Source organism: Hydra vulgaris, chromosome 11 (assembly GCF_038396675.1).
Source record: "Hydra vulgaris chromosome 11, alternate assembly HydraT2T_AEP".
NCBI lineage: Eukaryota > Metazoa > Cnidaria > Hydrozoa > Anthoathecata > Hydridae > Hydra > Hydra vulgaris.
In genome coordinates this window covers 5,309,578-5,333,929 of record NC_088930.1, presented here as the reverse complement: position 1 = coordinate 5,333,929, position 24,352 = coordinate 5,309,578, and the positions used below count along the sequence as shown (strand labels likewise).

General features: G+C 28.4%; 2 protein-coding genes across 2 annotated transcripts in view; both read right to left on the bottom strand.

The window, feature by feature from the left end:
- LOC100204125 (ataxin-7-like protein 3) overlaps nucleotides 1–11,993 on the bottom strand; it is a 40,367-nt gene extending 28,374 nt beyond the window's left edge. The window contains exons 1-3 of the mRNA XM_065809867.1: nucleotides 11,842–11,993; nucleotides 11,613–11,725; nucleotides 1,258–1,274 (exon numbers count right to left, since the gene is read on the bottom strand). Of these exons, the coding sequence (XP_065665939.1) occupies nucleotides 1,258–1,274; nucleotides 11,613–11,725; nucleotides 11,842–11,910 (199 nt within the window). The 5' untranslated portion in view covers nucleotides 11,911–11,993. The remainder of the gene's footprint in view (nucleotides 1–1,257; nucleotides 1,275–11,612; nucleotides 11,726–11,841) is intronic.
- Nucleotides 11,994–19,957: 7,964 nt separating this feature from the next.
- Nucleotides 19,958–24,352, bottom strand: part of LOC100205294 (protein Mdm4) — a 47,404-nt gene continuing 43,009 nt past the window's right edge. The window contains exon 4 of the mRNA XM_065809866.1: nucleotides 19,958–20,362. Coding sequence (XP_065665938.1) covers nucleotides 20,148–20,362 — 215 coding nt within the window. The 3' untranslated portion in view covers nucleotides 19,958–20,147. The remainder of the gene's footprint in view (nucleotides 20,363–24,352) is intronic.

The following is a 24,352-nucleotide window of genomic DNA, read 5'->3' as shown; positions in this document are numbered from 1 at the left end:
AAAAAATTAATCAGACATATAACCATGTGAGGAATACCCAGAAAAATACTACATTTCAAAATATATATATATATATATATATATATATATATATATATATATATATATACATATATTTCTTCATGTAAATGAAAAGAAAAATGATTTTTAACTTTCCAGTAATTGTTCTTCAGAAAATATTTGAAGTTACGTTTTTAAATTTGAATAGATTTTTAAAAGAACTTTCGTGAGGCATTTTTTACTCTGCATTTTTTGTATAAAATAAAATCTTAATTAAATCAAAAACTGAATTGGTTTCAAAGGTCTTAGGAACATTAGTATTTCTTTCAGGTTTTATGCATGTATGGTCTTATATATGTATATATGTTACATGCAAAAAAAAAATATATTCATATATTTAAAATTTTTCTATATATAGATAAATACATCATGTACATGTAAAATGTACATTTCATGCATGAAGTACTAATTAAGATATTTAATTTGTAGAACTTTTAATACTTAAGATCTATTTTAAATAATCTTAGCCTATTTACCTTATTAATTTGTAAAAGCTTAACTTTTACTCCTAAATATTATGAAAAATAGCATTTTATAAAATTATGATAAACAGCAATTTATAGCATTTGCTATAAACAGAATGAAATGAATAAGATTTAAATCAAGTTATAAATTTAAAATATAATTTTTTTGAGAACAGCAAAAACAGACATTTTGTTTTAAAGCAACAATATGTTTTAGTCAAAACTTTTCTTTGTATTAAAGTAAAAGTGTTGGTTAAAACAATGTGTTAGTTAGACAAGCCACATCATGCATTCTATTTTTACACACACACACACAAACACACACACATATATATTATATATGTATGTGAGTGCGTGTGTGTGTGTAAAAATATAATGCATTGTGTGGTTTGTGAGTTAAAATAGAACTTGACTAATTTCTATTTAACATATTGTTTTAACTAACACATACTGTTTTATATACATATATATTTTTACATATTATATATATATTTTTATAAAATACAATATTTTGTATAAATTGAAATAGCCTAACACATTTGCTTTTTAAGTAAAATATTTTTCTCGTATACACAAAAATTTGACAACAGTAGCCCTTTCCCAAGTTTCTCAAGCAGCAGTTTCCCAGATTTCTCAAGTAAAATGTTAAACAAAAAATAATTAATTTGCAAAACGTATTATATAAATTAATTATAAAATACAATGAATGATGAATGATATAAAATTAACTTACCATATTCTTTTCTTGACCTAAATAAAACGAAAGCAGATAAAATAAATTAACACTTAAATAAATTAATAATTAAATAAATTATATCACTATTATTATGATAATTATTGTTATTATTACTATAATTTTTATTATTATTTCTATTATCGGCACAAACTATATTAAATATATAATAGTACACTCAGTGCCATGGCTAGTAGGTTGGAGCCCCCACCCCCCAAAAAACCCTGCTATAAGGCCCCCCCAAAAAAAAGAAATAAAGCTATTTAAATTTGCAAAAGAGCCCCTAAATTTCCTTCTCCACAATTGTGGGGTGTGAGGGAGCCTAGCCACAGCTCTGAGTACATTATATACTGTGTTCCAATGACAAAATGTGTTTGTGGAACATAAAAAACAGTATGTGATAATAAACAATATGTAACATATAAGACAACATATGTTTGTGTAACATACAATTTATTTAGTTTTTTTATTTTTCTAATCTTTATAAAAGTCTTGCCACCATTACATGGAGTGTCATTGATGACATCATAATGAAATACCTATTTGCAGGGGCTTCAGTGTCAAATGAGGGTTTATGGTTGGGTAGGCACTATCTAGATATAAGTGAATTCTATTACAGAGAAAAAAGTTTTTTTCTTACTATACTTGTATAATAAGCCATAGTTATATAATTGTCATTAATTACATATTGACTACAAAGTATGACATTTAGTTTATTATATATATATATATATATATATATATATATATATATATATATATATATATATATATATATATATATATATATATATATATATATATATATATATATATATATATATATATATATATAGAACTTTTATATAATGTCCAAAAGTTTTTTCCATATTTTGTTGACAAAAAGTAACTACCAAACCAACCAAACCCTCAGTCGATGTAGCAGCATTCCCTTGCGGGTCAGGCTAAATGATAGTAGATGTAGCAGCACTCCCTTGCGAGTCAGGCTATTTGTCAGTCGATATAGCAGCACTCCCTTGCGAGTCAGGCTATAAGATAGTCGCTGTAGCAACACTCCACGCATGATTTACAGTAAAAATAAATAAAAATAAAAACATTTTATTAAAAAAATTAAAAATAAAAACATTTTATTAAAAAAAATAAAAATAAAAACATTGTTTATATTGTTAAAAACATTCAGAATGTTTTAAAAACATTCAGAATGTTTTTAAAAACATTCAGAATGTTTTTAAAAACATTCAGAATGTTTTTAAAAACATTCAGAATGTTTTTAAAAACATTCAGAATGTTTTTAAAAACATTCAGAATGTTTTTAAAAACATTCTGGTCAATTAAGTTAACGTTTCTGTGGTTTTTTTAAAAAACGATTAACTTGTAATTAAATTAATGGTTTTGACTTTCGTCCAACACGTAAATGTTGGACGAAAGTCAAAAGTAATTAAAAGTGGCGTATGTGTTGACGTAAGAATCACTTTTTTCCTTTCGTGCTTCCCAAATGCAACAAACTAAAGAACTATATATATATATATATATATATATATATATATATATATATATATATATATATATATATATATATATATATATATATATAGATATATAGTGTCTAAAGTTTGCCCAGCTTTCTTTAATGCTTTGGTGATCAATTTCACTGAATTTGTACTGTTTTCCTGTGACAGTTGTTGGAATATTAATCATTAAGAATAAGTTTGGTAATGGAACCCAGCACACACCGACAATATGACCTTGAAGGGTAAAATGGACGCATGAATCTAACTTGAAAGTCTTTATTTTCAACATCAATATCCTCTAGTCCAAGCCATGAGTTGTTACTATAAATCAAATATGCAAATATTTCAATGCTTATATTAGGTAAGCAATCTTCTCATCAGTTTGAAAATTAAAAACAAATGATCAAACACACAATCAATACAAATGTTGTAGTGTTTTTCCTATACTTGTTGATGATTTCAAATTAGTTTTTTATTCATTAAATGCTTTAAATGCTTATTTAATAATAGTTATGGTTTATTACTTAAATATTCTTTGGAAAGATGACATCATCTTCTAAAAGCACAAAAATGTCTGAACATAATGCTACTCATTTAAAAAAGTAAAAAATTAATATCTGCTAAAACACTTAACAAGATTTTGTTTGTCTTTAGGACAAAACTCTATGCATAACTTTGTATTTCTTCACCTAACAATAAAAAAAAAAAATAAAATAAAAGCCAATGTACAACATGTTCATGAATAAACTTCATCTTGGTTGTCTTTTCATTGGTCGTCTTAACACAAAGATCACATGATAAAGAAAACTATCAATATGCGTTTAGACATTTAAAATTGAATGAAAAAAAAATTGAATGAGGTAACAAAAAAATTCCTAAAAATAAAAAAAATAAAAAAAGCTTAATAACACTACCAGACATTTTTTCACTTTTCACTTTATACAAGAGGTTTGGAATGAAAATAATGTTCTTTGGTTGGCCCTGAAGACCAAATGCATAGCCAAATTTGTCAGGGTCGAACCATTTTTTGGTAAACTAGAGGTACCGGTTTTCCCATTTTTATAATAAAACTAAGCAATGTTGTTAGGGTATATGAGTGTATAATTGACAAAAGACAAACTAAACAGGATTGTAAGTCAGCCAGCAGAAGTCAGCCATCATTCTCTCATCAGCGCACCCCTGGTAGCAATGCTCAATAGTTGAAATTGTTTGGTGGAAACGTTCTCCATGCTCGTCTGTATGTTTCTCTCAAAATGCTTGGGGAAAAAGTCCAAATGGCTATGCAAAAAGTGAATCTTTGGGGACATGTGCACATTCATTTCTTTGAAGGCTGATAGCAGTTCTGAGATGATGTCTTTATAGCCATCCGATCGGTGCTGCCGGAATAAATGAGTGCAAAGAAGAAATTCTTTGATAGAATACAAGTATTATGTACTTAATTCCTAAAACTTTCAGATACTTACCCAGAAAGTTCTCCACACAGTCTTTCAAAGCCTTCCATGCTCTGAGCTCAATCGGGGACAAGGAATCAGTAAATTGTTGGCTTTTCAAAAGTTTTTAAGTGTCTGGTCCAACGAATATTCCTTCCTTAACTTTTGCAAGTGACAGTTTTGGAAAGGTCTCTTTTATGATTTTCATTGGTTTGCCGTCAGAGTGTAATGCCTTAACAAAGTTCTTAAACAGGCCAAGCTTTATGTGCAATGGAGGTATAATAACTTTGTCAGACTGACTAAGTGGCTCATAGCGAATATTGTGAACACCAAGGGTCGCATTGCCTCGTGCTGGCCACTCATTTCTGATGTAATGCTCATACCTATGATGTAATGATATCTTCATCAACAAACCAGGAATATCACAACAAAATACAAAGTTATTGTCTTCACTTCTCTTTAAAAATGGCACGTAAGCTGAGTCTCTTGTCTTATAAACAGACATTTTCGTTTCCTTAGCAAGGATACCAAATTCTCTTAGCATTGACCCAGCTAAACACGCATCCTGTTTAGACAGGCCAAGTCTCCTAACAAACAAGTCCAGCTGTTTCTGGCTGATAGACTTCAGCTCGTCGTTAGGCAGCCAATCATCATCATCAGCCAATCTTCATCCCTCTTCATGTTCTGCACATCATCATCATCACTCAAAACAACATTGAGAAGATCAGAAGAAAACACAGGAGGCTCTTCTCCCTCATCATATGCTCTCAGTCTTATTGCTGATGGTAAGTCAGGGTAAATTATGCTGTTAGCTGTCCTTCTGGTAAATGGTGCCGTTTGTGTCAAACAAAAATAGCAATCAGTTACATGATCTTTTTGGTCGCTCTACAACATAGGTGTGGAAAGAGGCATTCTCTTCAATTTACCCTTAGACCACAGGGACAGGTTAGACAGACACTTAACACAGATCTTATGGGAGGGGGGCGAAAACCTTGTCCTCATCCCCTAGTTTCATCTTGAAATAAGCATATTACAGGGTCTTAACTCGAGGTGTAATGGAATGCTTATCTCCTTTAAACATAAACCTCCCGCAAATGTAACAGAACTTGTTAGGATCGTTATAGCACTTCCGTCTCTGAGACATTCCAAATAGTCTGAAATAGCAAAAATAGTTATAAAATAGTAAGCATTATAATTCATTTAATTCATTCTGGTCAAGCATTTAAATAGTAAGTAATTCATCAAAACTGAAACTGAACATTTGCTCACATGAATTAAACGGTGGATGAAGAATTAGATAAAATCGCCAAAAATAAATTGGTTCATTACAACAGTTAGAATTATCACCATTTTCACAAATTTGTTCTTCAGCTCAAGTAATAATAAAGTTAAGTGATAATACATGACAATTACTTTAATATTAAGTCAAATAAATGTGTTTATCCTATACATTCATTAGAGTAAAAGCATCATAGAAATTATAACCATCGACTTCTCTTAGTATAAAGTATATGAAAAATGGAGAAATAAAAATTTCCATTTCACAAAAAAATGGTTCGATCTAGACTATCAAAACTATACTTTTTCTTTCATCATTCATTAAGTACTAAATGTTTTCGTTACAGTTTCTCTTGTATAAAAATTCATGTCTGGTAGTGTAATTTATATGATCTAAAGTAAGCTGTATCAGATGAGATGCTTTGATGAAAGTAAAAAGTTTTTGAAGTTGCAACAGTAATCAAGAAGTGGAGTAATTAGATCAGTTGAAAGAAAAAAAACAAAAAAAAACTAATTAACTAAAACAAAAGAGCTATTTAAAGAAACTTGAAAACTTTATACTGTGTTAAGCATGAATGGGAAAGAGCTTGCAACTGATTTCATATCAGACAGTTCAGATAAAGAAAAAAGAAAAGGATTCAGATACTACTGACATATCGCTTCTATTCAATCAACTAAAAGCAAAAAGCAGTGCTGTCTACAAAATTAGTGCTAACCTAGATCAAACTAATAGGAATAGTGCAAGCTTAACATTGATAAATGAAATGGTAAAACTATTACTAAATTTACCAAAAAACAAATATCTTTAAAAAGGTATGGTGCATCTATTAGAACCAAAGAAGTCAATAAAGAAATAAAATTATCAAGCATCAAAACCTGTTGTACACTGTGAAAAAACAAATTAATGCCTAACGTCTCCTGCAGTTCAACTATGATCATCTACATGTTACACCAGCTACAAAATGGTGATTCAAAAGTTCTTGGAATGTCTGTATTGCTTTCAGAGACTGGATAAGACACATTGCATGTCATGCTTCCAGAGAATAACTCTTAGCAGAGTGAAACATTGAAAACACAAGTTAAACACATTTTTAAAACAAATTAACACACAGTTAAAACAGAACCTTGTTAAATAAAGCTGCTTGTTTAACACACAGTTAAAACAGAATCTTGTTAAATAAAGCTGTTTGTTTAACACACAGTTAAAACAGAATCTTATTAAACAAAGCTGCTTGTTTAACTCACAGTTAAAACAGAACCTTGTTAAATAAAGCTGTTTGTTTAACACACAGTTAAAACAGAACCTTGTTAAACAAAGCTGCTTGTTTAACACACAGTTAAAAAAGAAAGTAAAGAAGCAAGTTAAACAGCAAAAAAAAAAAAAAAAGATTTATAATTTAAAAACATAATTATACATTTAAAAGAAAATATAGTTTTTAAAAACATTGTAAAAATGCAATCATATAAGTTCAAATATACCAAATTCATGCCACGACCCTGAAATTATCAATGGTGTCTTTATTGGTTTTGTCCATAGAGCACTACATTTATGCACAATAAATAACATTGATGATGAGCTGTGCTTTCTTATTGATGTATTTTAAGAAAACAGCTATGAGAGGAAAAGTCTGGAAAAACTATTTGTCTATGAAAGAAAGTGTTAACAACATAAAACATCTCACCAAAAATCAACATTTCTTATAATCTCCAAAAAGATATGTCTTTACTCTGGATCCCTGGTATCAGTTTTAAGTTAAGAAAGGTATTTAAAAAAGCAGGATATGGACCAGTATTTAAACCCCCCAAAAATCTCTCAAGTCTACTTAGTTCCAAAAATAAACCTACACTACCAGTTAATTCATATCCCGGTGTTTACAAATTAAAGTGCTCTTATGGCAAATGTTATGGTGGTGAAACAGGACTAAAGATAAATTTGGAAAGCATTGGAAATACAACACAATGAAAGTACCTTTCGCGATAATCGTCTTAAACAAGATGATGGCAACTATGTGACAAAGTCAAACCCATGTTCAAATAACATCACAAAAAACTCTCTTGAAAATCTCTTAAAAAGAAGCTCTTACAAAAACACTGTTTTGTAATGGGTTATGCTTAAGTTATCGGACAAAATAAAAACATCAATAACTTATTTATAAATGAAAAAAAAACTATTATTATATATTTTTTAAAGTATTTATCTTTTAACAAAAATAAGTTATTTTTTAAATGAAAAAATACCACCATCTGTAATTGATCTCAATTTTGCTCTGACGCCTTTCATGACTGTAAAAACGCTCAATCAGCTGCATTTAACCTTTTTTTTAAATAATTGTGTTTCAAATAATAAAGTTTATATTTTATAGAACATTTATGCCTAGCATAAAACTACAAAAACAAAAACAAATTATTATGCTCAAATAATTAAATTCAGATTTGTTCGATAACTTCCGCATCACCCATTAAATTTAAATGGTTTTGTAAAATATAATGTTTTTCATATACTTGATAACGAGGGTATCAATATTCCTCCAAAATATTGTAAATATATATATATTTTTAACAAAATAATTTTTTTAGTAAAATAATTTTGTTCTGAAAAAATTTTTTAAAAGCAAAATAATTAACATGCGCACCTTTTCCACATACGCAGAGCTTATAAGAGACTTATAATTAGGTTTGTTTTTCTGCTAAATGTATTTCATTGATAGCTCGTGGTTAAGTGCGCTGTTATCAGTGTTGTTTTGCAGGGTTTGAGACCTCCTCTTAGCATAATAAATTTTGAAATTTTTTTTATCTTGCTTATATATTTATAGCAAAAAAAAAATAATAATATAGCAAAAAAGATTTCTAAAATTTAAAATAAAATTTTAAAGTTTTCTCATTTTATAGATATATTATACGCGATTATTCCATACAATGCCTCCAAACTCAACATATGCTAAAGACGTTTACACTTATAGACATTTGTACCTAACGCTATACAAATGGAACTAAAAAGATCTTAGACCACTAAAACACAGTCATAAAAAAAAATTTCATTCTTATGATTATGATTAAAAACAAAAGAATAATATTAAACACTAATCTACAAGTTAAGCCAAAAAGATTTTGCGCACTGACATTGGTTTGTGGCAAAATAAATGTTTACGCGTCAAGTTTCCTTTTGCATGTTACATTTTTTGATTAATTTTAATTATGTTGCATACAAATGCATAAAAATATATAAAACTAGTACAGATATATCATTTTCACAGATAAGAGATTGTATTTATTACAATAGTAATAAATAAATAGTTTTTGTCTTCATTAGAATATATCCCATAAAAATATATTCCATATATCTTTAATAGAAAGAGTTTTTTAAAAAAAATTAAAATAAAATCTTATTTCTAGTTAGCATTTCTAGTTTTTTGCCACATAATGACGCCACATACGCAAAAAAATTGTGGCTTCAACAATTTATGAAAAGGCCTCAACTATCATTTTTAAAGATCTAAGAAGCAGATGACATAATTTTAGTAATCAGAAATTATCGAGAGGAGCAAATCTGAACACGAAGTTTCAAACTTTTCACTTGGATGAGACAATATGGTTTGTGTTTTTTCAATCTTGTCAATCTTTTAAAATATAATAACATACCCACAAAAAATCAAAACAAAACAGCTTGAGCAAAAAAGACTTGTAATTATTAGAAAAGTTTACTTATACTACATTCGATCCTGAATAAGGCGTTATATAAAACACAAAAAACCATCAACCACAAAACACAAAAAAATCAAAACACAAAAAACCATCAAAATAACATCATCACTAAGTTCTTTAAACCTATCATTCGCTAATATTCGTGGTCTTCGAAATTAACTTTTCTTCTGTTGAGTCTTATCTCTTGCAAAGTTCACCAGACCTACTTGCTCTTTGTGAGATTAACTTAAGTTCAGTTGTCTCATCTTGTGATCTTAGTGTTGATGGTTATCTTCCTTTAATTCGTAAAGATTCCAATAGTCACATGCTTGGCCTGGGCATTTACATTCGGAAGAATTTACCTATTTGTCGGTAAACTAGGGTTGAATCCACAGAATATTATTTTATGTGCTTTCGTATAGTACCACTTCACTCTATCGCCTTTCTCTTTGTTCTATATCGCTCTCCTTCATCTCAAGACTGCACTTTTTTTGATGTTATTTCTGATCAAATTGACCAAGATTCCAGGTCAAGCCTCAAACTTCTCCATGGTTTTCCTCACATTGTGCTGCTGCAATTTTAAATCGAAACCATTACTTGCATATCTACTAGCAAAACAATTCTCCAGAAAACAGATGTCTGTTTATTAGAAACCCTTGCAAAAAGGTTTTGTCTAACGCCAAAGCCTGCTATTCTCAGGTCATGAAATCTAGTATTTCATCACAAAAATTATTCTCTCGTTACTTCTGGAGAATCTTTAATAGTATCAATAACAAAAGCAAATCTATAATTCCACCTCTCTTGTATGGTTCAGACTTTGTCACCTTACCTAAAGACAAAGCTGAATTGTTTGCTAAGAACTTTTTATCAATATCATCTCTTGATTACACAAGTTTCGTTCTACCTGATATAGCCGTCAAACAGGTTGTTCTATTGCTTGACATTCGTACCACTCTAGCTTCTGTATCTTAAGTGATTTTCTGCTTAGACTCTTCTACAGCATGTGGTCTGGACAGCATACCTGTTATAGTCTTGCAGAAGTGTTATCTGGAGCTGTCGTCTCAGCTCCGGAAACACTTCTGCAAGCTTCCGGAAACACTTCTGCACTTCTCAAACAGCTCCGGAAAACACTTCTGCAAGACTATAACAGCTATGTTGTCCAGACCACATGCTATAGAAGAGTCTAAGCAGGAAATCACTTTAGATACAGAAGCTAGAGTAGACTAGACTACTTTCAAAACTATTTAACAAGTACTTATCAGAGTCTAGTTTTATAGTTTTAAAAGTTTTGTTGCTAGTAAACTTTAATTCAGATAAAACTCAATTTTTTTCAGCCAATCGTTATTGGAATAATTTAGATCTTATATTTATGAAAGGTAATGTACTCAATGAGTCATCTACCCTTCATCTTCTAGGATTAACTCTTACTTCTGATCTTTCTTGGAAACCGTATATCAAATCCATTGCAAAATTAGCATCCGCTAAGGTTGCATCTTTTTATCGAGCTCGACACTTTCTTACTCTGGATTCTATTCTCTATCTCTATAAATCTCAAATTCGGCCTTGCATGGAATACTGTTGCCATATCTGGGGAATCTTCTAATGATGCCCTTTCTTTTTTAAACAAGGTGCAAAAACGCATTGTATACATAGTTGGACCTGCTATTACAGCCAACCTCTAACAATTATTACATCGTCGTAATGTTGCTTCTCTTTCTCATTTCAACAAATACTATAATGGGCACTGCTCTAAAAAGCTAGCGCCTCTTTTGCCATCTACTAAAATTAATTCTCGTGTTACTCGTCATTCAATCAAATCTCATCCTTTTTCTGTGACTGTTCCTAAATGCTCCAAAAACTCTTATTCGGCTAGTTTTTTCCCTCAAACGTCAGTTCTTTGGAATTCGCCTAATGCATCTAGCTTTCCTGATTCATATAATTTGCAATCTTTTTTGATTCATATAATTTGCAAGCCGTCTGTCAATTATTATCTTGCTCTACAATCTTTATCTTTTCTTTTCCAGTAACTTCCAACTCTAATAGTGGTTGCTTGCAGCCTTGTTGCAAGCAAAGATGTTTAAAAAAAAAAAAAAGTTAAAAGTGAGATGTTAGGTACTAATAAGTAGAATAAGATTAGACAAATGGATGAGACAAAAATGGAGACAAAAAATCAATAGTTCACATGAAAGGGAGACAAAAATAAGCTCACATGAAAGAAGAAAAAAAAATAAAGACATAAAATGTGAAAGCAAAATTTATTAACCATTAATTTCATGCAACTATTTTTTCCAATTTCAAATTAAAAAAAAAATCATAATTAGGTCAAATACTTGGCATAATTATACTTTAAAACATTTTTGTAATCTATTATTAATACTTTTGTAATCTATTATAAATATTATAAACATTTGATATCAAACTTACAATAATAGCAAAAAGAAAAAAAATAACAAACTCTTCTGCTTCATCAAGAAACCAGCAGCCTAATCTAAGAGAGCGATGGATTTCAAAACAAACACCTAATGTACAAATGTCAATCAACTCATCTAGGTACTGGATCAATGGCTCCTAGTTTTTAAATAAATTTAAAAAATAAAATAAAATTATTTTACTAATTTGTTACAAAAACATTCTTATAAACTTCAATCTTATAAACATGTATACATAGTATAATAAATGATTACATCAACATGGTTGATTGTAATATTACTTAAAGTAGTTCCAATTGTAAATTCTTTGGTTGAAAATTGCATTTTTTTAAATTCATTGATGTTTTGCCATCAAGTAATCTTTTTAATAATTTTATATATTTATTACTGCTATTCTAACTAAATAAAAGAAAGTAATATTAGAAATACATAATGAGCGAATATATATAATACTTTAGCATATAAATACTATATTAATTTGAATAAAAACAAATGTTGAAGCTGTGGAGATATTTGCTTAAAATTTTTTTATAAAAATCACTGTCACTGAATCTTTATTTCACCTATAAAACACACAAAAAATTTTTTGACGCAAAACAAATAAATTTATAGAAGAAATGCAAGTAATATCAGGCACTCTTTGACACATGACAGATTATTTTAAATAAATTTCTAGATTAAAACTAAAGCATGCGATTGTTAAATTTGGAACAATGAAAAGTTCATAAAAATTATAAAATAATTAAACTAATGCAAAAACTTCGATGTATATTATAATCTAATGAGCTTGAAGAATATAAAAATATCTTTATTTTAATATTTTTCATTGCATCGAACAAATAAGGAAACATTTAAGCTAATCAATGACGTCAACTTCTGCACAGTGTCTTCAGCAATTTTTTTTTCAACTAATGTCCACTCTCTAATCAAATCTTTAGCTGTACTTATTGTTTTGCCACTCTTACGCAAATATCCTTTGCCAATTCCCCAAAACTTCTTAATGAGATGAAACTGTGGGCAGTTTGGTGGATTCAAGCTTTTTTGGTATGAATTTGATGTCTCTGGAATTGTACCACTCTACGGACTTCTTAAAATAATGAACAAAAGCAAGATCAGGCCAGAACCAACAGGGAACATTGTGACTACGATAGAATGGCAGAAGTCTAGGTCGCAAGCATTCCTTGATGTAAACATCTGAATTTAAAGTTGATGATGTGACGAAAGCTCAAGATCTTAAACCGCAGCTGCATATTGCTTGCCACAAGAGAAGTTTCTTACCAAATCTATCCAATGATTTATACTTGAACTTGTTGCTGACACGTCCAAGAACAATTGAAGCGTTAAATTTTTAACCTGGAAGCTGTTTGAAGTCACATTTTATGTACATCTTGTCATCCATAATTATGCAGCCATTAAATTTTGTAAGCACTTTGTCATAAAGTTTTTGTGCTCGAGTTTTAGCAGTCAGTGATTGTTTTAGCAGTTAGTGATTGACAAAAACTCTGAAACTTTATATCTTTTGGCTTGTTCTCTGTTCAATAAGCCAGGATTTTGCATGAATGATCATTGAATACTAATACCTGCTTTCTTATCTTAAAAACCACCTTTTCTTACAGATCCTTTTGCTCATTCGATAGATAGAGAGCTCTTTTATTGTTTTATGACCATATAAACAGTAGTTTTGCTAGATTCAGATGCTTTAGCAATAGGAAGTAACAATGCAAAAGAATTTTGTAGATAATTATGCAGAATTTTTTTTCGTTTTTCTAATTGTTCTGATGACATTTAAAATAAGAAAAATATTTTGACAGATTTGTTGATGTTTTAAATTAATGTTATCATTACATAATGTAATTACGTAAAAAAAAATAATTTTAAAATGTGTTAGTGAAAAATTTTAAAACGAAATTCATCATTCCGAATTTAACGATCGCATGCTTTATTTTTCAAAAACTGAACCATAAAAAATTTTTTGTCTCCTGTAAATTATATTTTTTACTTCAGTAAAATATGTAAGTAATATATGTAATTTAGTATGATATGTAGGTAAGATAGGTCTTATATGTAGGTAAAAAACATACTAACATTTTCACATATTGTTGTTGGTATACGTATTTGTAATTCATTCACAACATTCTTAGCAATTGTTCACTGAGATATATTGTGCAAGAAAAAGTAGCTGGATTTGTAAATATCTTTTTTAGAACATGGCTACTTTTTAGTTATATTATGAAAAATACTAGAAAAACAATAAGTAAGTGGCTGTATTTGTAATATAGTGTAAATATTTGGTATTATAAATTTAATATTATTTATAATTATATATATATTTTTGTTTGTATGTGTGTTTATATATATATATATATATATATATATATATATATATATATATATATATATATAGATGTGTATATATATATACATATATATATATACATATATGTATACATATATATATATATATATATATATATATATATATATATATATATATATATATATATATATATATATGTATATGTGTATATATATATATGCATGTATGTATGTATGTAATGTCATGTATGCATGTTTGTATGTATGTATATATATATATATATATATATATATATATATATATATATATATATATATATATATATATAATATATTTATTAAAGTTATAATAACAATAAATATAGCAACTGAAAAAAGTTTAAAATCAGTATTATCAGAATAAGCAAATGTTTTAACTAAAAGTAAAACAATTGCTTTCATCTAAAGCTAGCATTGATTTTAAAAACTCATTACTCTAAAAGAAACTCAAAAAAGTAAAAGAAAAAACCGCTTTAAAAATTCACTATTAAAAAAACAAAAAAACAACAAAATGAAAAACTGTTTTTTCAATTAATATTCAAATTTGAAAACCAACTTCCTTTCAAAAATGAAATAAAACCAGTTTTTGAAAACACAACTATTTCAGATTTACCATCACCAACTTTACCTTCAAACTTTTCCAGTTCATTTGAAATGTGTCGCTTCATTCCATCAAATAAAACCTCCTCTTCAACATCAATTGTGGCTCCTTCAGCTTCAATAGATGCAGAAACTTTTTCTGATAAATTAACTTCAACATTACCACTTTGTGTGGTCAGGTGAACTCTTTCATTGCAAATTTCAATCAATACATTAATATTTCCAGATATTGTAGAGGCACTTAAACTGCCATCTAAAGAACCAATTGTTAAAGATCCCGATGTTGTAGATGAATCTAAAATGCCGTGGAGATTTTTAATATAAACTGAACCAGCAAATGAATTTATGTTTGCTGATCCACAATAAATACTATCAACTTGGATGTCATTAGATGCTGAAATACAAATTTCTTGCGCTTGGACTTTGCCAATCTTGACATCACTTTTGCTTTGCAAATTAACGTTACTGAGCAATGATTCGCAAATTAAATTTCCATGACACACAATACTACTGTTTAATGATTTAATTTTTCCTAGCGTGCAATCGTGTGCAGAGAACAAATTTAAAGATTTGTTTTCACTTTCATTCACAGAAATATAATTAGCTACTGCATGAATATCATAAGAATGTGGAATTTTAATGGTAAGTATTGCAGATTGAATGATTATTGCATTTGAATGACTTATTTCTTCTATTTTTAATTGACTTGATTGTTTATCATACTCTACGGTAATGTTATCCCAAGCGCTTACATCTGATAAAGATATGTGTGCTTGATCTCCATTTGGACAATCAATTGGGTCAATTGAACCTATATGAGCTATCAGAGAAGGGCATTTAACTAAGAGATTACCAAACTTATTTATATTTTCATACTTAACAAATGAAGAAATGGTCACACTGGCCACTCTTAAAACATGATGTGCATGCAAAGACAAAGGCACTATCTTACTTATTAAATACATGTGTAACTGAAATAAAAAATTTGCTATAAAATCTTGATTTAATAACCAAATATAAAAAGTAATATAAAAAAAATGAGCTGCTGAGCTATACAGCTATGCTAACCCCTTGAGACAAAAATTTGGCACAAAATGAACACAAGCAGTAACAGCACAAAAAAAAGTTTAATGAACAAAAAATTAGTACAAAATAAGCATATAATATTTTTACTTTCAGGACTGGAATAATGCTTTCTCTCCATTACAACGTACTGCATCAACTATTTGCATACATGTTCGCACATGCCTTGTACAAGAATTTTATCAACTTTTTTGAAACAAGAATAGATTCTTCTTAGCAGCTGATCTTCATTTTTAGCTTCCTAATTGTTTTCATACAAGTAGCATTTAAGGATTGACCAGAAATCTTCTCTAGGTCATAATTCAGGGACACAACAGATTATCAACTTTTGTAACATAATGGATATTTTTTCTCATCAAGGTCACACTTTTAGTATAGTGTGATGAGGGCAAGTCAGACAAGAATATATAATTAACATTACTGTGATGTTTGTTGATAAAAAGAATCAATTTGTTGATGATGCAATCATTTTTATACACTGTTTGATTAATTGCCAGTTTCAAAAAGACCATTAAATGGCTGTGAGATTCCAAAAGGGGAAATAGTAATCCACACTGAGCACTGGTGAATATTGTTTTCATTAAAAGAATAGCAAATGGCGAATTGCTATTTGTTAAACTTAGGTATCGAAGTATCTAACAAATATTACTATTTGTTTAACATCATTTAACAAATGGTCCTACTTGCTAAATGAATAGCAATAGCACTTTTTTTTTCGAATAGTAAATATTTTTTAGTTGTGACAAATTTTTTTCAATTATGTACCTAGATACTTAAAACCTTATCAATGAAAACTAAAACCTTAAAACCTTATCAATGAAAACTGTTTAACACAATTGTACATTTCTGCTTTGAATATATAAATATTATATTATTTATAATTATGTATAACCAAATACTAAAAAGTGATACTAAAAAATTAATAAATGAAAAATAATAATAACAGTAATTAAAAAAATAATAGGTAATAATAAAAAGTAACAGTAAAAATAAAAAATAATTGTAATAATTATAAGCAAGTGATTGATGTCATTTAAATAAAAATATGATCAAAGGAGGGACACCAAAATTTTATTAATAATAAAATGATATGAAAAAAACAACAAAAAACTAATAAATTTCTTTTTGTTAAATAATTTATACTATTTATTGCTTTATTTCATATTAACTGATTTTTACATTTAGAGGCTGTCCATAAAATACATATGCAGTAAAAGTACTGTTTAAGGACCCCCTTCCCCTTTGTACATACCTGATGTTTTCAACAATCCCCTCCTACCCCCACCTGCCATGCATACATACGCATTATTTATTACAAACCAACCCAACACTTCCAACACTTTTTTATTATTTATTACAAATCAACCCAATCCTCCAACACTTTTTTAAAACATTAAAAACTAAAACATTTTAAGTAAATCGAACATTTCTCTGTTACATAACATAATATTGATTTTTTAAACTTGTGTTATTAAAAAGAAATCAAGTTTTTGGAGAAAAATAGAATGAGAATCAAATTGTGTCCGTCTTAAACACCCCCTCCCCTCCCTTGGACGCATTCGTACTTTTTTGGGTAATCTTTCCCCCATGCCTGCATACGTACTTTATGGAAGACCTCTTAGCTCTACAGTTTTATCAGCATTCTTATGCAAACTCCTTCTTTTTGTTAAGCGATTAGTACTATTCGTTAAGCGAATAATACTATTTGTTAAATGAATAGTATTATTCATTTAATGAACAGTATTATTTGTTAAACAAATAGTATTATTTGTTAAACAAATAGTATTATTTGTTAAACAAATAGTATTATTTGTTAAACAAATAGTATTATTTGTTAAACAAATAGTATTATTTGTTAAACAAACAGTATTATTTGTTAAACATTAACTGTTTGTTAAACAAACAGTATTATTTGTTAAACATTAACTGTTTGTTAAACAAATAGTATTATTTGTTAAACAAACAGTATTATTTGTTAAACATTAACTGTTTGTTAAACAAATAGTATTATTTGTTAAACATTAACTGTTTGTTAAACAAATAGTATTATTTGTTAAACAAACAGTATTATTTGTTAAACATTAACTGTTTGTTAAACAAATAGTATTATTTGTTAAACATTAACTGTTTGTTAAACAAATAGTATTATTTGTTAAACAAATAGTATTATTTGTTAAACAAACAGTATTATTTGTTAAACATTAACTGTTTGTTAAACAAACAGTATTATTTGTTAAACAAACAGTATTATTTGTTAAACAAATAGTATTATTTGTTAAACAAACAGTATTGTTTGTTAAACAAACAGTATTATTTGTTTTACGAATATTACTGTTCGTTAAGCAAGTAGTTTTATTTGTTAGGCAAATAATACTATTAATTAAACTTTGTAACTAAAGTTTATTGAATATATCGAATAATTCGACTTCATTTAACTTCGAGAGACAAAGTTAAACAAAGTTTAAATTTGCCAGTACTAAATTTGCACAAGATATTTTTTTTCAAATTTGCTTTTGCACTTTTTGTGTGCATTTTTTGGTTTATCTGAATTAGAACTTTTATTTGTATGTTTAAATGTAAAATAAGATTCATCATCAATGACAACTTCACAGTTTCTGAATTTGCAATAAATTTTTCCAGACTTGAGTTACAACTGCTCTAATTTTTTATCAGTGCAATCAGTGCGAATTTGTTTTTCTTATCAATAACAAATTTTTTATAAATAACAAGGTTGTGTTTTTTAATGTTTTTAAAATGTAGGAATAATCACAATTGAATTTCATTGCAATTTTTTGGTTGAAGTTCTGGACCAGTTATTCAAGAGACCTATTAGGTAATTATTATTCCTAGCAGTCATAATTGTAGGTTTCCTGCCTGATACAGGATTACGAGACTTTGGCTTATTATTCTTCCACTTTGACATATAACATTTGATGGTTCTTTCAGGGTGATTAGAGGCAACAAAATACTATACAATGTTTTTCGTTTTAGCATTAGGATGCAAATTACAATAGTTGTACACTTGTTCAATTAATGTCGTCGACTTTTATTTTGGGATAACTTTTTTATTAATTAACCTAAGTAAACAAAAATTTCAATAAAAGATAACATTTTATAAATAAAACAACTATAAAAGTAAGACTAAGTAAAACTTCAAGTTTTATCTTCTCAAAGATTGTGGCAAACTTTTGTCACCAGGGGGTTAATAAAATCTAAATAATTTTTAAGTAACTTGAAAATGAAAGACTCAAAAATAAAATGATGAAAATAAAAGTAAAATAAATGCAGATAAAAAAAGCTAATGCAATAATACCAATTTATAACAACTTTTTTCCTTTAGAAAATGATAAATTAAAAACTTAAAATAGATAATTTATAATAATCAATAATTTATTAGAAGTGAACTTTATTCCACAAATTACAGTCGTACATAATTATCATAAAAACAGTAAGGCATAATTATCACACAACTATTTCAATTTAAGTTGATATTAAGAATGAAATTATCATATAAAAGAAATCACTTCTAAATTTAGAAAATAACAAGAACAAAATAAAAATATTTACAAACCAATCAAAAGAATTTGTATAATTTACAAAACTACATTCATATCAGTAAATTGTTGTATATTAAAATTGAAAAATTAAAAGATTAATTTTAGATATTGGAGTAATTTAACATTAATTCTACATAAAAAGTGTAAGTTAAACTTTGCTGGTCAAAATTTTATACACATTGTTAACCCAAGGTTTGTACAAACTGCTTACCAATAGTTTGTACATAATGTTAACTAAATGTTTGTACAAAATGCTGACCAATGATTAGTAGAAATTGTTGAAAAAGATTTGCTCAAAATATAGAACTTGAGGTTTATGCTTTTAAGTTTAAAAAAAAATTAATTCAAAAACTTATATACAAATACTTAAATAATGTTTGAATAAAAAATATAATCTCTACATTTCCAATTTATATTTAAATACTTCACTCGTATATGCTTCTTTTTAAAGTAAAACATTTTGCATTCATTTTCATCCTCCAAGAATATTACACATCAAGCCTGTTCAATTTTTTTAAATATATTTGTAGAATTAATAAAATATTAAAAAGGTAATAATACTAACAAAACAATTTTGTCTATGCAACCAAGGGCAAGTACAAAAGAAAAACCATATAAAGATAAGTATAGATATTTCTAATTTTTCAAAAAAAAAAGAAAAAAAAAAAGACTGAAAAACCAAGTCAAAAAAAACAACCTTCTCAAGAAGTCAAAAAAGTAAACACTAAACCACAAATTTTTTCACACTATTTATATCACTACAAAATTTGTAAACATTTAGTTATAAAAAAAAAAAAAAAAAAAAAAAAAAAAGGAATTTGTGATTAATCTGTATTTAAGAAATAAAATGGTATTGCTTAATCACTTAAATTCAAAAAAATAATCGAGCAATGTTTTTTGGGTAACAATTTTATTACAAAACCTGGAGTCATTTGCACAAAAAATAAACAATGAGTTTAAATAAAATTAGGATGTATAATGTTTGATAACTCTGTCAATTGGTGCTCGACATATAGGACAACTGTCACCTCGTCTTTCCAACTTATAAGCACATGAGAGACAACAACACACGTGACCTGTAGAACCATGCACAATAGTTGCATTTTTTGGCCTTCCATAACATACAATACATTTTTGTGAGTCATCCAAATTGTCATCTGGAACATCGTCATCAGTTATCTCTATGAAGCAGAATATCATTATTATCTACTATCTCTATAATGAGATAAATTAAACAAAAAACAAAAACAAATTAACAGAGATACAGTGTTTTCAGAAAAAATAGGCGCAGCAAAATTTTGTTGCTTAAAGCATATTTAAACTACCATAAAATAAAAAACAAAGAAGATATTGAACAAATTTTATTTTATTTGCAAGAAAAATCTTTTTTAAACAAATCTTGCATATTGGATGGCATACTAAACTATAAAATTGAATATAAAAACGCTATCAAACACAATAACATAAAATATTAATAATAAACTGCAATATATAAAAAAATTAAAGAAACAAAAATAACATCTAAGCTAGTATTTAAGACATTCCCCGCAAGCTTTTTTACAAGCAGCACATCTTTTTTGCATATATTTTACAAGATTGTTGAAGATTTCGTTTTGGCATTAAATTTACTTTATTTTCTTTCATCCATGCTTTTACTGTACAAGCTGTGTGGGCAAGCGCCAAATCTTGTTAAAATTGCCACCATTCGTGTGAATCAATCAGGATATCCACTGATGGAACCATGCAGTTCTCTAGCATCTCTATATATGAATGTTGATTTGGATTTGACCTGTCTAAATATTACACACTCCTACTCAATTAAAATTAAAGCAGCCCCAAATACCAACACAGCCGCCACCACTTTGCAACTATGGTACAACAAAGCAATTAATATACTTTACTGTTTTAAATCTTTCAACAAGAACTTTGTTTTTTCTATTTAGTACTTCAAAGTTACTTTTATAAATAAAAATTACTTGCTTCCACTGCCCCAAAGACCACCCAATTCTCTCCTTATACCACCTAAATCTTGTGAACCGATCTCTAGCAGTTTTTTTTCATAAGTAAAATGTTTTTAACTGTATTTGATAAAATACACTTTTTACGGTTTTTGTTGAATGCGTCGGTGAGTTCACAATTACTTAACATCTGATTGGCCCTTACTTGACAAAATATAAGACTATTTTTGCCTTCAGTAGTTTTTTTTAACCTTTTTTAACCAGGATGTCACATGTTGTTTTAAATGACTTTAGAGTATATCTGACGCAATTCTCTGAAATTTTTAATTTTCTTGCTATTTCTCTATTACTGATTGTTGAGCCATCCTTCATACCAATACTTTGCCACTTTGTTGCTTTTGCAGTTGGGTTGATAAGAATGTAGAACAGATTTTTTAACAAATTTTTATTTCTTACCAAAAAACATTTTTTTTAATTTTATGGTAAGAAATAAAAATATTTATTTTAAAATTTTTATGTTTTAAAGTATTTTGATGGATTTTTTTAATTTTGAGGGCTATTTATTAAGTGTCTGTATAACTTTGACCAGCCAATTAAAAAAGTAAATTAAAAAGTTTGTGTGCTTATATTTTTTGACAATCTTTTCTGGTATGTTTTTAGTATTCATTTGAAAAAAGTAAATTATAAAAAATTCAGTAACTATAAATAAACTTGTTATTGACATGTTAGTTGTAGAGAAATAATTTTCCTGTTGTTCAAAAAAAAATTAAGTCTTGGAAATACGGATGGGATTTTATGATGTTTTGAAAAAATACTTGAAAATATACTCAATTTTTTACTGCACCTATTTTTTCAAAGCACTGTACAAATATCTATATAGATCATAGATCTCTCTCTCTCTCTCTCTCTTTCTCTCTCTCTCTCTCTCTCTCTCTCTCTCTCTCTCTCTCTCTCTCTCTCTCTCTCTCTCTCTCTCTCTCTCTCTCTCTCTCTCTCTCTCTCTCTCTTAGTAAACTTCACCACAAATCATGAAAATTTGTTCTGCTAGGGATACAGTTTGTCACAAATGCCAGAAACAAGGACATTTTGCAAAAGTATGTAAATCGAATAAATCATTATCTGTTTCTGAACCCAATAATATGTCTGCAATGATAAGAGGTGGAACCCCTAATTGTCCCTCACACGCTATTCAAAAGGTTGAAATAAATGGACAGAGTTTCGCTACACTAATAGATACCAAAAGCTCTGACAACTTTATAAACAAACACATTTTTAATAAGTACCAAACCCTATATATAAAAAGTAGCGATAGTATATCAATGGCATCGTCGTCAAAGAAAACAAAAATCAAAAGCTACTGCAAGGTAAATATGACTTTCCAAAATCAAATGAATACTGACATCACCTTGTCTATCTTACCTGATTTATGTACTGATGTTATTCTTAGTCAAGCTTTTATGAAACAACATAGCAACATAACAATAACCTTAGATACTGGAAAATTACCCCCTTTGTTAGTTTGCAGTCTAAAGAAATCTCAAATATCTCCAGCAACATTATTTACAAATCACTCGAAAAACAGTCATTCAATTGCAACTACATTTTGAAGATTCAGTCACAAGTTATTAAATGACAAAATTATAGGACCAAGTAAATCACCTTGGAGGGCACACATTGGAATCACTACAAATGAATAACACAAAAAACGAATGTCTGTTGATTATTTCCAAACTATAAACAAATTGCCTCGATGCTCATCCTTTACCTAGAATAGATGATCAGATCAACGAATTATCCAAGTACCACTTTTTTAGTACGCTTGATCTTACAAGCGTCTAACATCAAATACCACTTCTAAAAGAAGATAAACCTTCAAATACCACTTCTAACATCAAATACCACTTCTAAAAGAAAATCAACCAATTTATAATTGCAAACTCTTTAAAACAGACCTATGCATATTCAGATAATAATGCGGTAGCTGGAATGATTCAAACTGAACACAACTTTAATTTAAAACAAGCTTACGTTTAAAAGCAGTAAATGCATAATTTCAGTCAATTCTATAAATTTACTCGGCTACACTTTATCTCATAGTATAAAACCAGATCCGAAGAGAATACTGCCCCTACTTAATTTACCTTTACCATTAAACGATAAATCATTACAAAGAGTTGTAGGACTATTCTCTTACTACTCTAAGTTTATCTTTAAATATTTAAAAAAAGTATGTCCATTATTACAGTGTTTAACATACCAACTTAATCAGCGAGCTAGAGACGTGTTCACACTACTAAAAAATAATATTGCCAATGCTGTTGTAAAAACAAATGATGAAACTATCCCATTTGTTGTGGAAACTGACACATCTGATTTTTCCTTAGCTGCAACATTAAACCAAAATGGACTATCAAAATCCCTAAACAAACATGAAATACATCAACCGGCTATTAAAAAAAAAACATACGCAATTGTAGAAGCTCTCAGAAAGTGGAAACATTATTTGACCAGATGCCATTTTAGCTTAGTGACCGACCAACAAGCTGTTTCGTATATGTTCAACCAGAACCATTGAGGCAAAATTAAACAATGGCGTACAAAATTATGCAATGGCGTACTAAACTCGGTTTCTGCAGCTACGACATACAGTATTGACCAGGTAAATATAACCAAGCAGGTGATTGTTTAACACATTCCTTATGCTCTGCCCTATTAAATCAAAAGTCATCTAATAATAAAAACACAAATTCAACATGTTCCTATATATGTAATAACAAATTAAAATTAGCAGAGCTCTATAATGCTGTGTCATCCAGACATAACAAGAATGAACTATTTCGTCTGCAGTCGGAATTCGCCATACTCCATAGAACTCAAAAGCGTAGTTAACCAGTGCATCACCTGCTGTGAGCTTAAACCTCAATTTTATAAACCACCTAATGCTTACCTTATTAAAGCAACCCAACCATTTGAAAGACATAATGTAGATTTTAAAGGCCAACTTCCAACATTAACTAAATATCACTATATCTTTACAATTATTGACAAATATTTGCAATAACCATTTGCTTTTCCTTATCCTGATACTACCTCTTCTTCAGCGTTAAAGTGTTTCAAGAACTTGTTCTCTTTGTTTGGTACCCCTGCTTATGTTCATTCTGACAGAGGCAGCTCTCTAATATCAGAGGAACTACATAATCTCTTGCATACTCG